The following is a 12,499-nucleotide window of genomic DNA, read 5'->3' on the forward strand; positions in this document are numbered from 1 at the left end:
GAGGGTGGTGAATCTGTGGAATACGTTGCCACAGGCGGCATATATAGGAGATAGAATGTACGACCATCTGGAATCCAATGGCTTGACTAGGTGAAGCCAGCATGGCATTGTGCGGGGCAAGTCAGGTCTTACTAATCTGGTTGAGTTTTTTGGACAAGGTGACGAGAGAGATTGACAAGGTAGAGCTGTGGATGTCATCTATATTTGACAAGGTCCCAAATATAGGTTAATCAAGAAAGTTCGGATACATGGGGTCAGTGGAGAATTGGCTGTGTGGATTCAGAACTGGCCTGCCCGTAAGAAGACAGGGTAGTGGTTGAAGGGACTTATTCGGGCTGGAGGCCTGTGAGTGGTGGTGTTCTGCAGGGCTCTGTACTGGATCTCTGCTGTTTGTGATGTACATAAATGACCTGGATGAGTATGTTGATGGGTGGGCCAGTAAGTTTGCAGATGATACCAAGATTGGTGGAGCTGTAAATAGTGTAGAAGACTGGCGATGGATACAGCATGATATAGATCAGTTGCAGATGTGGGCAGAGAAATGACAGATAGAGTTTAACCTGGATAAATGTGAGGTGTTGCATGCTTGGTAGGACTAATGTTAAGAGGCAGTACACTCTTAAGGGCAAGACCTTAACGGCGTTGAAGAGCACAGAGAACTTGGGGTGCAAGTCCATGACTCATTGAAAGTGGCTACACGGGTAGACAGGGTGGTTAAGGTTTATGGAATGCTTGCTTTCATTAATTGAGGTGCTGAGTATAGGAGTCAAGAAGTTATGATGCATCTCTACAGAACTCTGGTTAGGGCCGCATTTAAAGTATTGCGTGCAATTCTGGTCACCTCACTATAGGCTTAGAGAGAGTGCAGAGGAGGTTTACTAGGATGCTGCCTGGATTAGAGGGCATGTGCTAATTGGCCTCTCTTTCTCTGGAGCGGCGGAGGCTAAGGGGTGATCTGTTGGAAGTGTATAAAATTATGAGGGCTATAGATAGGGTGGACAAGCAATATCTTTTTCCCATTATTGAGCGATCCAATACCAGAGGACATGCATTAAGGTGAGAGGGGTAGGTTCAGAACAGACATGAGGGGTATGTTTTTTACTCAGATTGGTGGATGCCTGGCATGCATTGCCTGGTGGGGTGGTGGAGGCAAATTCATTGGGGGCTTTCAAGAGGGGCGTGAATTGGCACATGAATGAGAGCAAAATGGAGGGATATGGGCATTCTGTAGGTGGTAGGGATTAGGTATGTCGGCACAACATTGTGGGCCGAAGGGCCTGTTCTGTGCAGCACTGTTCAATATTCTATGTGATCACCTCAAAGCATAGAAGGGAATTCTTAATGGAGGTCTTCAGAGTGAAGTGGTACTGATAGAGAGGGAGAAAATTTTGTCATTAGGAGTCTATTCTGTATCCAGATGAATAATCATTGTCTTTGTTTATTACATTGCACAACATAACATTTCCATGAGCTATGCATCTTTCCCTGAATTCATGAGGCTGAAAGGTGTTTTGCAAAGGTTTTGCAACGGGAAAAGATCAATGAAAATGCTGTTTCTCACAGTACAGAAACCTCCTGTTTCACAAGAGTATATGCAACACTTTCTCTCTTCCCATACAATGCTTAATTTATCCTTCACTTCTTTAATATCTGAAGATGAGGGTGTTTCAACCAACCAGAAATCATTGTTCAAAACAGTCCATTTGAGAATAATGGGTATGTTGCTTCATTGTTTAATTAACAATATGTATTATAGCTAATTACATGGGCCCATGCTGTTGGCTTTAGTGACTGTAGAACCACCAACAGTACCTGTGGAATTTCCCAATTGGCAGTCCCATCCTGTGACTGGAAAGCTGCTGTGGAAATCCTGACTGTGGAGATCTCCCAGGGAATTGCACACAACTTAAAAGAGATCCAAATAAAGCAGAAAGAGTCTCTACCTCATTCATCATTGGACTAGGTCCTGATTCTGCGTAGACTGTTAACCAATCATGATTCATCTATGGTGTACACTAGCAATATAAGTGCATCCTAAAATGTGATCATTTCTGTGCTGTGCAATGAATCATGCCTGAAGAAGCAAGACATTGTATTCAGTTGTGATCTGTATGAAAGTGTCCATATCTGCTATGAGCGCTCAGTGTTTTCTTTCTCTTGTTCATGCATGGGTCACGGTGACTTGTATTCAATATCCTGGGCTTCCTGGCCTAGTATGTGCTATTTGACATCGGGGATCCTGTTGTTAAAGGCATCTCCCTACTAAGCATCAGCACCTCTCTGTATAAGCAATGATGTTTCATTTGAAGTGGTTGTAAGGGACATGGTTCAGAGAGGGAGCACACATTCCATTTTGGACACAAAGCTTGACGGCCTTGGCTGTGAGTTTGAGGGGAGGATTTAAATCTGGTCAGGAGTACCAGCTGATGAAGTGGCAGAAAACTTTCTGGAGGGACTTTCCCTGAACTAAGCAGCTGAGGATGTAATGGTGTGGGTGTGTAGGTCTTCTCAGGCAGTCTCTTGGGGTCAAAGATAACTTGCTTCCACTAGTTCTGTGGATTCTGAGGTGGTTTATAAGGCCAATGTGGGAACCCCAGACTCAGCCACAGGTGGACTATAGGTGTTTGATAAGATAAAGATAAGATATTTATTAGTCACATGTACGTCGAAACACACAGTGAAATGCGTCTTTTTGCGTTACTGAGAATATGCTGGGGGTAGCCTGCAAGTGTTGCCACACTTCCGGTGCTGACATAGCATGCCCACAGCTCCTAACCTGCACATCTTTGGAATGTGGGAGGAAACTGGAGCACCTGGAGGAAACCCACGCAGACATGGGGAGGACGTACAAACTCCTTACACACAGCGGCAGGAATTGAACCCAGGTCACTGGCGCTGTAATAGTGTTACGCTAACCGCTACACTAGTGTGCCGCAATGTGGTAAAGGGGATGGTGCAATCTTTTTGCTGTTTTCGCTGGGTTTCCCTGTGCTCCTGACAAACTTTTTGACTTGAGGTTCTCTGTGCCATCCCAAGTACTGCTTTTCCAGTTGAGCATTAATGGGCCACAGGTTCCTATGAGTTGGTAAAGCACATTTTTGAGGTAGCTTTGAGGGTATCTTTGAATCTTTAGCCTGCAGGTAATCTCTTGCCATGGTGGAGCCTAGGATGTATGTTTTTGGGCTTGCAAGCAATATAGCCTGTGCATTGGAGCTGGCTGAGTGAAACTATAATGTCAATGCTGGGGATGTTGGCCTGGGCAAGGGCAATGATATTAGTTTGCTTATACTGCCAATGATTAGGAGCATTTTCCAGAGATGATGTTGTTAATACCCCTCCAGTGATTTGAAGTGACTAACTGTAGGAGCTCAAAGGTCATTATTTCCCAGAAGACAATTTACTTTGAGAAAATTTAAGGTCTGGATCTGCCTTTGGTGGGGGAGGGGTGGCTCCAAAGATACAAAAAATGGCCCACGTTTTCCAGGATCATGTCCTACAATTTTATGGTCAGTATTCAGTGTTGTGGAATAGGGCAGATCTGTAGTGTACTTCTGTTTTGTGGCTATCTGGTGTAAGACTCTCATCAAATGAGTCAATAATGACTAGGAGCATGGCCTCCAAACCTGGAGATGGGTAAGTGCAAAGTTTGAGGAAAGTGTCGAGCTGATGATGTGAACCCCCCTTTCCCCAATGAATCCCATGTTATAAGCAGAGATGTGTTCCTATGGGATGTTTTTCTCTCATATTAAGCCATTATATCGGCCATGACAAAGTGACCCACCGCTGCTTTTTAACAGCTGAGGCCAATGTTAGACTGGGGGATGGACAAGGCTCATGCAAAAGAAACAACAAATTTGTCACTTTTTATTTTTAAAGGAACAAGAAGTAGGTGTATGTCAAGTATAGGCAGCTGGAATCAAGTGAATCCCTTAAAGAGTATAAGAGCTGTAGAAGTACACTTAAGAGGGAAATCAGGAGGGCAAAAAGAAGATATGAAATAGCTTTGGTAGATAAAGTAAATGAGAATTCTAAGGGATTCTGCAAGTAGATTAAGAGCAAAAGGGTAAGTAGGGGTAGGTCTCCTTAAGGATCAATGTGGTCCTCTATCTATGGAGCCAGGCAAGGTTGTTAATGAATATCTCTCATCTGTATTTACCATGGAGAAGGTCATGGAAACTAAGGAATAAAGGGAAATAAATAGTGATGTTTTGGAACACATCCATATTACATCAGAGAAGGTACAAACAGTTTAAAGGCATGTTAAAATGGATAAGTCCCAGTGGCCTAATCAATGTATCCTAGGATATTGCGGGAAGCTAGCAAAGAAATTGTAGGGGCCTGGAAAAGGTACTTGCATAATCTTTAGCCACAGCTGAGGTACAGAAGGTAATGTTGTGCCTTTATTTAAGAAGGCTGCAAGGACAAGCGAGGGAACTATGGGCCGGTGAGCCCGACATCAGTGGTGGAAAAGGTACTGGAGGGGATTCTGAGAGTCAGGATCTACCAGCATTGGAAAGGCAGGGACTGATAAGAGATAGTCCGTATGGCTTTGTGCATGAGGAAACTGTGCCTCACAAATTTGATTGCGTTTTATGAGGAGGTAACAAAGAAGTTTAACGAGGTTAGGGCAGTAGATGTCGTCATGGACTTTAGCAAGGCCTTTGGCAAGGTCCAGCATGGTAGGCTAGTCTGGAAGGTTAGATCACACGGGATCCAGTGTGAACTAAATGAATAGAAAATTGGTTTGGTGGAAGAAGACAAAAGTTGGTAGTGGAGGGTTGTTATTTCATATTGGAGGGCTGTGACCAATGTTGTTCCATAGGGGTGCTGGGCCTGCTGTAGTTCGTCACCTATATTAATGATGTGGATGACAATATTGTTAACATAGTGAGTTTGCGGATGACACCAAAATTAGTGGTATAGTGGACAGTGAAGAAGGTTATCGAAGATTACAACAAGATCTGGGTGAACTGGAAAAGCGAAGGAATCGTAGATGGAATTTAATTCAGACAAGTGTGAGGTGTTGCATTTTGGCAAGTTAAACCAGGGCAGGACTTGCACGGTAAATGGTCAGGCCCTGGAGAATGTCGTAGAATAGAGACACCTAGGGGAACAAATATCTAGTTCTCTGGATGTGGCATCACAAGTAGACAGGGTGGTGAAGAAGGCATTTGGCACACTCGCCTTCATTGGTACTGGAGTTGGGACATCATGTTGCAACTGTACAAGTCACTGGTGAGAACACGCTTGGAGTATAGTGCTCTCATCTGGTTGCCCAGCTATAGGAAGGATGTTGAGTTGGAAAGGATGCAGAAAGATTCACAACGACTTTAGCAGGACTGGGTGGCTTGTGTTATAAGGAGTGGCTGGATAGTCTGGGACTATCCAGCCACTCTGGAGCATAGGAGGCTGAGGGGTGACCTTGTAGAGATGTATAAAATCATGAGAGTCATGGATAAGGGTAGGGGAATATAAAACTAGAGGATGTAGATTTAAAGTGAGAGGGTAAAGATTTATAAGGGACCTGAGGTGGTGGGTATATGAATGAGCTGCCAGAGGAACCTGTGAAGGCAGGTACAGATGCAATGTTTTAAAAGACATTTGGACGATACATGGATAGAAAAGGTTTAGAAGGATATGGGCTAAATATAGACAAATGGGACTAGCTTGCATAGACATCTTGGCCAGCATGGATGTGTTAGGACGGAGCCTGTTTCCATGCAGTATAACCCTATGACTCTGTTTTAGTCACTCAATACTATGCGGCAATAAAATTGGTCGTCCCTCTTCTGCTATGCCCTCTCCGGTCCAAGGACATGTGAACAGACATCTCAGAGTGCAGCACTGCTGTGCTATTCACCAGTGAGGCATTTTCTCTGACTCACAAGGCTCTTGGATTAGGAAAAGGTTTAGGAAGCGGGGATATCAGGGAAAGGGATGGGATTTGAAGATCGTGATTCAGGAAAAGGTGGTGTAGGAATTCATGGGGATAATGGTTAAAGTGCGATGACTTAGTGGAAGTGGAGTAAAGGCCAAGGGATTGCTTTAAGTAGCTGGCCATGGCTACTGAGGCTCCCCACAATGCAGTGCGTCAGAGAAAATGCCTCACAGATGAATAGCATGGCAGTGCTGAACTCTGTTTACATGTTCTAATGAGGGTGTGGCAAAGGAGGTACTCTGATATGACTGCCAACCCAATCAATTCAGTGTCATATCCAAATCTTATTGCCCAACAGTACTGAATGTGTAAAACAGAAATTGACAAGATGCATTGTTTCTTTCACATTTGTTTAATTATTTATTTCTCTTTTATACACACACACACACACACACACACACACACACACACACACGTTCTATAAGAGTGAATTTTATTTCATGTTTCAAATTTTTGGGTAGTCATTTGTGAGTTCCACAGGGACAAATTTCCATTACCTGAATGTCTGGAATATGGGTGTTGCGTGTAGTTCTACAGCAATAACCTCTTATGCACCACAGCTAGCTCCCAACACCACAGTCTCTCAGACCTGCTTGTTATTGCCTATCGCCCTCATTTTTTTGGTAACTCTGAGTGCGTGCAGCTTTCCATGAGACCATCTCATGCAGTCACACGGGGGGGCCAGGGGTGAAGAATGGTGGGCATGGGAGTCAATGAACAGAAACAGTAGTGGCCAACAAGCTGGGTTGTAAACAGGACTGAAATGCATAATGGAAAGTACTGCAGATATTGGCGATGTGAAATCAAACCGCAAATGCTGGAAGTAGTCAGGACAGGTAGTATATGTACAAAAAGAGAATTAATACTTTGAATTCAACATCATCAGAAATAGACAATGTACTGCACAATTTTGGGTGGAAAGCCTATAATTAGGATCATTTTAGGTGCCTTTAATGGCACTACTTGATTGCACTAAATGATTCTTCTGGGAAGACTGAGAAATCCTGACAAGTACAGCTGCTGATGAAATCAGTGATGGAATTTTCAAAACTGAAGGTAATATCTTCCCATTGCTTTGTCATTATTGCATAGGGCTCACCTGCACTTTATTGGTAGTTATTGGCCATGTACAAACATTGCAGGTTTTACTGTAGATAAGGACAAAGGTTTTTCAAGTGCAACTGTAAGTGAGACTCTTACTATTGAGATTACACAGAAACCTCTTGTAATGGAACATTAGCCGTTAAGTATCAAAACCTGATAGTATTGATGGCAACCTGACATTTCCCAAACTGTTCCTGATTGGTGTGGAACTCATGGAGTGGGGTTTCTGGGCAGAAGATTAGCCCTGAAAGCAAGTCTATAAAAGGCTTCTTTTGATATCATTTATCAACAACCTCCTCATGCTGCTGGTCCTCCTGATAGCAAAGTTATGTTGAAAGCAGCTATTGATGATGAAGGTTCCAGTCCTCCCTGGAAAGTACCATAGGGTGCTCAAAGAGCACTGCAGATAACCGTCTCATGGATGCCAGTGGCATCCTCCAATAGGTTACTGATTAGTCCTGTGGCTCTCAGTTAGCTGCACTGGGCTGGACACATTTTTGCATGCTTGACATCAGCCTCCTGAAACTGAACTCTGTCCTGGAAAAGATTACCAGTGGACAGAGAAAATGATTCAAGGATGTGATTAAAATTTCCTTGAAGAAGTGCAATGTCCCTCTGACCACTGGGAATCTCTGGCCCAACTGCTCAACATGGAGAAGAGGCATTTGGGATGATGTTTGAAAAACCTCGGTACACACAGAAGCCCTGCATAAGCAACAGAAGAAGCACACCACCTTTAAAAATGAACTTGTTGGGAGTGACCTTTGTGTATTTGGAATCCCAGAGTGCTTTGTACTGCAAACTTTTGTAGTCTCACTTCTTTTAAATAATATTGCCTCTAACCACATGCTCTTTTGCCCTTGGCTTTTAAAAAATTTTTAGGTGGCAGCTTATGAAATGTCTTTGGAAATTCAAATATAATACATCTCATGGTTCCATTTGATCTATTCTGTTTGATACATCTTAAAAAAAAACTACCAAATTTATCAGATGTGATTTCCCTTCCACAAAATCATAGTGACTCCTTTCAGTTCTCTGAATGGCCCACTGATATTCGATTCCAGCATTTTCCCAATGACAGACATTATATAACTGGCTTATAATTCTTTGGGGTTACATATGCTGTTTTCTACCTTCTGGGATTACTCTAGAATCCACCATCTCTGCAGGCACTTACATTCAAAATCCAAAAAAAACCCCACGTAAACTGTGACCCACCATATTCCTGTTCATACACAACCATGGACAGACGTGGTGGTTTAAAATTTTGGTTTAAAAATGTTCTCATTGGGAGTGACCATTTTTGGTTTGTCCTGTGGATGTATGAATGTTTCGTAAAATGCTCATATTTGTTCCTATTGCAAACTTTACTGCAAAAGAAGTTTGAAATGTCACAACTCATTAATCAATATTTTCCCCTTTTAGTTAAGCTGTCGAAAATTTCAATACAGAACAACTCCAGCTCCAGTGGTTCTACTGTCCAGCTAACATGTGAAGTTTCTGGAGACGCTCATTCATATCAATGGTTGAAAGATGCAGAAGAGATCTCCCAGGCTTGTCAGCTAATAAATGGGAACAGAAGCCTCATTATCTCAAGCGCTTTGAAAAATGATTCTGGAACTTATACTTGTAAAGCAACCAATCCTTTCAGCTCGATCCAGACAAGTTACAACTTAACTATTTATGGTAAACTTGATTTGTGGATGACATTCTGCTATTAGTGAACTTTCAGAACAACCTATCCAAATTACACTGTAGCAGAGAAAGCCAAGAGCAGAACTAATGGGGTTCTTATTGTAACTTTTATAAAGGGTTTGATAAAGTGAAGATGATGATATGTTCTGGTTGGGGAGTCATTGAGAAAAGGTTTATCAATTAGTAAATTAGTAAAAAGGTTTATTAATTGGATTACTGAGGTAGTGCTGTATTGTTGAAAGTGCCATTTTAGATATTTTTAGGCCTACTGCAGAAGTTCAGGTGGGGATTAAATACCCATCACACTTTACAGATAGAGTAGGACATTTCCCTGTTTCCTAGTTAACTTTCTTCTAACTCCCTACTAATCACTTGGAGAAAGAGAGTGGAGGTCTGCAGGCATCATCTCATGGCATCTCCCCACAAGGTTACTGGTTAGTCCTGTGGCTCTCAGTCAGCTGCATTGGGCTGGCCATGTTGTCCGTGTGCTTGACATCAGCCTGCTGAATCTGAGCTCTGCCATGAGTCTAGACCCAACCTGCACAACTGTTTTCTTTAGGCATCAACTTCTCATCCCTGGAATCAATCGTGAACCTCCTCTACAGTCCAATGCCCTGTGAAGATGTGTCAATCAAGGCCAATATTCCATAAGCTCTTCTAATTGCTGTACCTGCATGCTAATTTTGTGCTTTGTGTACTTGGACCCCCAGAGCCCTTTGTACTGCAAATATTTGTAGTCTCACTCCTTTTAAATCATAATTTCCATCTTTTTTTCTTCCAGTGTGAATAACCCTACATTTTCCTACTTTATATTTCCACTGCCAGCTCCTTGCACACTAACTTAATGTATCTCTATCCATTGCAGGCTCTTTTATGTCCTCCTTGCAATTTGCTAAACCCACCTATCTTTGCATCATCAGCGAACAGTAATATCAATTCTAAATTGTTAAGGTCTCTGCATGATTTCTATGGCACTTGTTCTGGATTGCCAAACCGAAAATGATCCATTTATTCTGACTGTTTTCTGTTGATAGCCACTTCCTTACCATGCAAATATATTGTCTTCAACCACGTGTTCTTTTACCTTTTTGCTCTTTTAACTTTTTATGTGGTATCTTGTGAAATGCTTTTTGGAAATTCAAATATATTACACCTCATGGTTCCATTTAATCTATCTTGTTTGTTACATCCTCAAAAAAATTTTAGCAATTTTATCAGATATGATTTCCCTTTCATAAAATTATGACGACTCTGTTCAGTTACGATTTTCTTGATGTCTGATTAATATTGGATTCCAGCACTTTCCCAGTGACAGACATTATGTAATAGGTCTACAATTTCTTGCTCTCTTCTTCCCTCCTCTCTTGGGGTTACATTTGCTGTTTTCATGTCCTCTGGGATTACTCCAGAAACCTCCATATCTGTAGGCACTTTCTTTAAAACACCAGGATACAGACTGTCAGGACCAGGGGACTTGTTGACCTTTAGCACCATTGTTTGCCAAGTGTTTTTTTTCCAGTGATAGAGATTAAGTTCTTCCCTTCCCATAACCCCTTGATTATTATTACTGGTATGTTTATGGTGTTTTCCACTATGAATTAATTATTAATTAATTTAAAAATAATTATTTAGAACTTCTACCATTTCTCTCTTTCCCATTATTAATTCCACAGCTTACTCCTCTAACGACTCAATATTTAGCTGTTTACTTTTTAAAAAAATTCCTTTAGAAGCTCTTACTATTTGTGATATTACTTTCTAATTTACTCTCGTACTCCATCTTTAAAATATTTGGTCATCCTACACTTGTTTCCCAAAATTTGCAATCTTCAGACTTTCTGCTAATCTTTGCAAAATTGCATGTCTTTTCTCTCGGAGAATTTGAGTTTCTTTTTTTTCTTCTGACTCTAATTTTAAAATATGTTCCTTAGACTCAGACACTTTATCGGTCAAATTGATGAAATAATTTGATTTCACTGACAATTTATTACTGAGGGTATTTAGTATTGCTGACCAAATATATTAGCCTGATGTCAGTGCCAGAATCAATATGTAATTTCAGTGAGTGTTTCAGCCCTTTAGACTGTTTGAATGTTAAGTTTTTGTAAATTGATCCACAGATTTGAGCACCCAATATAGAATCTCAATGGATTACTGAGGTAGTGCTGTATTGTTGAAAGTGCCATTTTAGATATTTCTCTTTAGACCTCATTTGCCTACTGCAGTAGTTCAGGTGGGGATTAAATATCCCATCACACTTTATAAATAGAGTAGGACATTTCCCTGTTTCCTAGTTAACTTTCTTCTAACTCCCTAGAAGCTACATTAACTGTCACCTGCCATATTCCTGTTTATATACACGTGAACAAATCCACTGCCACACACGGTAAAAAGCTGTGCTTTAAAAATGAACTCATTGGGAATGACCATTTTTGATTTGTTCTGTGGATATATGAATGTTCTGTGAAATTCCTACATCTGTTTCTTTGCTAACCAATGAAACTTAACTGCAAAAGAAGATTGAAATGTCATAACCCTTTAATCAATATTTTCCCCTTTTAGTTAAGCTGTTGAAAATCTCAATACAGAGCAACTCCAGCTCCAGCGGTTCCACTATCCAGCTCACATGTGAAGTTTCTGGAAATGCTCTCTCATATCAGTGGTTGAAAGATGGAAAAGAAATCCCACAGTATTATCAGCTCAAAAATGGGAACAGAAGCCTCATTATCTCAAGTGCTTCAAAAAGTGACTCTGGAACTTATACCTGTAAAGCAACCAACTCTGTCAGCTCCGTTCAGACAAATTACAACTTAACTATTAATGGTAAGCTTGATTTATGGATGACATTTTGCTATTAGTGGACTTTCACGACAACCTGTCCAAATTGCAGTATAGTAGGGAAAGCTTTTTCTTATTCTAACTTTTATGAAGAATTTGATAAAATGAAGATGTATTCTACTTGGGAAGTCCTTGAAAAGGGTTATCAATTAGAAATTGTCACTTGGAGCATGAGAAGGGAGGTCTGCAGACACCATCTTATCCTGCGGCTCTCATGAGTCTTGAGTTCTGTCCTGGAAAGAGACTATCAGGTGGACTGAGAAAACAATTAAAGGTTATGGTCAAAGTTTCCTTGAAGAGGTGCAGCATCCCCTCTGACTACTGGGAATCTCTAGCCACGACTGCTCAACTTGGTGAAAGATCATTCAGGGTGATGTTGAAATCCTCAATCATGCACAAAGAAGTCCTGCATAAGCAGCGGAAGAAGTGCACTACCTCAAGCTACTTGCTTATCTATCCCTTAAATGACCACCTGCCCCATCTGTGAAAGATTCTGCAGTTCCCACATTAGTCTCATCAGCCACTTCAGAACCCAGTCATCCTCAATCTCAAGGGACTGCCTAAGTCAAAAAAAGATTTAGCTGCACCCACAGGAGTATGGACAAGATTTTGAGGCCAAGGAAGCATGTTATCACGCTTGTCCCTCAAGATCTCCCTCTGTGCACAGTAGTGCTGGACTGCCTCAGAAGAAGACTCATTCATCCTCCCTGGATACTTTTGCATTTACAATGGGAAATATTTTTCTCATGGTTGACCCTGTCAGATGTCCAGGGACTTGTGAAGAGCTCTGGATTCTCAAAGGAAGACTAAAGCATGGATACTGTCTACGATTTTCTGAACCTTCAGAAACTTGCAATCGTTGTAAATTGATGGAATTTTGAATATTAATGGATATGGGGGTTCGTGCATAAGAAACAAGCAAGT

General features: G+C 41.4%; 1 protein-coding gene across 4 annotated transcripts in view; it reads left to right on the forward strand.

Moving 5' to 3' along the window:
• The window catches only part of LOC127586099 (carcinoembryonic antigen-related cell adhesion molecule 6-like), a 49,920-nt gene that overhangs the window by 19,834 nt on the left and 17,587 nt on the right, over window positions 1-12,499 (forward strand). For 3 of the 4 annotated variants that reach the window (XM_052043917.1, XM_052043918.1, XM_052043920.1), the window contains exons 3-4: window positions 8,468-8,728; window positions 11,300-11,560. In XM_052043917.1, the coding sequence (XP_051899877.1) occupies window positions 8,468-8,728; window positions 11,300-11,560 (522 nt within the window). The remainder of the gene's footprint in view (window positions 1-8,467; window positions 8,729-11,299; window positions 11,561-12,499) is intronic. The other variant, XM_052043921.1, reaches the window with a different exon arrangement.

The sequence above is a fragment of the Pristis pectinata genome, chromosome 34, assembly GCF_009764475.1.
Source record: "Pristis pectinata isolate sPriPec2 chromosome 34, sPriPec2.1.pri, whole genome shotgun sequence".
Taxonomy (NCBI): Eukaryota; Metazoa; Chordata; class Chondrichthyes; order Rhinopristiformes; family Pristidae; genus Pristis; species Pristis pectinata.